The sequence below is a fragment of the Castanea sativa genome, chromosome 12 (genome assembly GCF_040712315.1).
Source record: "Castanea sativa cultivar Marrone di Chiusa Pesio chromosome 12, ASM4071231v1".
NCBI classification, from domain to species: Eukaryota; Viridiplantae; Streptophyta; class Magnoliopsida; order Fagales; family Fagaceae; genus Castanea; species Castanea sativa.
In genome coordinates this window covers 32,471,451-32,473,370 of record NC_134024.1, presented here as the reverse complement: position 1 = coordinate 32,473,370, position 1,920 = coordinate 32,471,451, and the positions used below count along the sequence as shown (strand labels likewise).

Here is a 1,920-nt window from a genome sequence, read left to right as displayed (position 1 = left end):
GAAGGGGTTGCATGTATAATAAAGTCTTGGGATATAATTTATAGATAAGGCCTAGAGTGCAACTATATTTATATAGTGGTAGTAAATATGGTAACTTTGGACTTGTCAAGAGTTGACAGAAAAGCCCACAGCCCATTGGAGCTAGTGTCTTATTAGTCCATTTTGTACCCACTCCAAGCCACACACAAGAGCCCAATTGGAATGGCCTAAAAAGCTAGCCCAATTAGATAATTAGTTATATATAAGGAGAGAAACATACATAATTTTAATATATAGAAGGTTTTTCATGAGACCTTTTCATGTGTGGTTTGAGACATCATTCTGAAATTGTGAGTATGTGAGTGTTGGATACTCTCCTATTCTCTCCTTGGAAACTGATTGAGAGACCACACATCTTGGGCATTAAGTGGAATTGGAGTGAAGGTTAAAAGTCTTCCCAAGTGCTTCTGATCTTCGGTTTTGAATTTCACCGCACCAAGGTACGCTTTCTTATTCTCTAATTCTGAAACTTACATAGTACATGTTATCAATTGCGAATGAAGTAGATCCATTAATCTTTTCCGCTGCGCATGTTTGCATGAGATACAAATACATTTTTTCCATGCATTTTTCCAACAAATTATAAGTGCCAGTCCTTGTAATTTTTTTGTACTTTTCTTCAAAATTCGTCCTATGTTTTTGTTAGTAGCCTCAACTGCTCCATTAGTTTGAGGACGGTAGGGTGAAGATTTATGGTGTTGAATGTTAAACTGTTGCAGCAGCTTTTATGTTTCTCCCTTAAAATGTAACCCATTGTTAGAGATAATTTCATGTGGTACCTTATATCTACAGATGATATTAGTCTGGATGAATTGAGCAACTTTCTTTGAGTTCAAAACCTTGTTGGAGGCAACTTCTACCCATTTAGTGAAATAGTCTATAGCAACAAGTATGAATTCATGGCCATTGGATGTAGTTGGATGAATCTTCCTAATAATATCTATCCCCCATGTATAATATGGCTAGGGTGATGTCGGGGTGTGTAATGGCATGGGTGGCATAGGCTTCAGGTCTCCGTGAACTTGGCATTGATGGCATTTCTGAACATGAGCCACACAGTTAACTTCCATGGTGGTCCAGTAATAGCCTTGCCTCATTATCTTCCTTAATAATATGTGTGCATTCATATGTGGCCCATAGCTTGATTCATGAACCTCTTTAATTATTTGATGTGCCTCCTTAGCGGTTACACAAAGGAGATAAATTCCATCATATGATCTTTTGTAAAGCCTTTCACCACAAATAATGTAATTAGTGGACAACCTCCAGATGGTCAATTGGTCATTCTTGTTTGTAGATGGTGGGTATATCCCATCCTTAAGGTATTGTAAGATGTCTGAATACCATTCCCCTCTCCCATTCTTTTCTTCGTCTTCTTCTATTGTCATGCAATAAGTTGGTTCCTCTTTTTGTCCCACCACTATTGGTCTTGTTTCATATTCTTTAGGCCCATTCATCATGGATTCCATTTTTGCTAAAGCATCCGCAATCTGATTCTGCATCCTTGGCACATATTGGTATTGGACCTTATTGAATTTTGAGGCCCACTTTTGAAGACATTCATGATAAGGCACAACCTTTCTTCTCTGATCTTCCATTTATTTTGAATCTAGGAGATTATCAGGCCTAAGTCGCCATGTACTTCTAATTCTTTCACTCCTAGGCTTAGGGCTGCTCGTAGCCCCATGATGCAGGCTTCATATTCAGTGGCATTGTTGGTGGCAAGAAAGTTGAGTTTGCTAGAAAATGGGACGTGGGTTCCTTTTGGAAAAATTAAGAGAACTCCAATACCATTCCCATTTGATTTGTTGCTCCATTGAAGTACATCTTCCAAGATTCTGTCTCAATCCCCATGATATCTTCATCCAGGAAATCTCCTTG

The 1,920-nt window shown here is 38.4% G+C and overlaps 1 protein-coding gene across 1 annotated transcript; it reads right to left on the bottom strand.

The window, feature by feature from the left end:
* Positions 1–1,001: 1,001 nt before the first annotated feature.
* Positions 1,002–1,637, bottom strand: LOC142620534 (uncharacterized). The gene has a single exon (XM_075793893.1). The coding sequence runs from the start codon at positions 1,635–1,637 to the stop codon at positions 1,002–1,004; it is 636 nt and encodes a 211-aa protein (XP_075650008.1).
* Between the last annotated feature and the right edge of the window lie 283 nt (positions 1,638–1,920).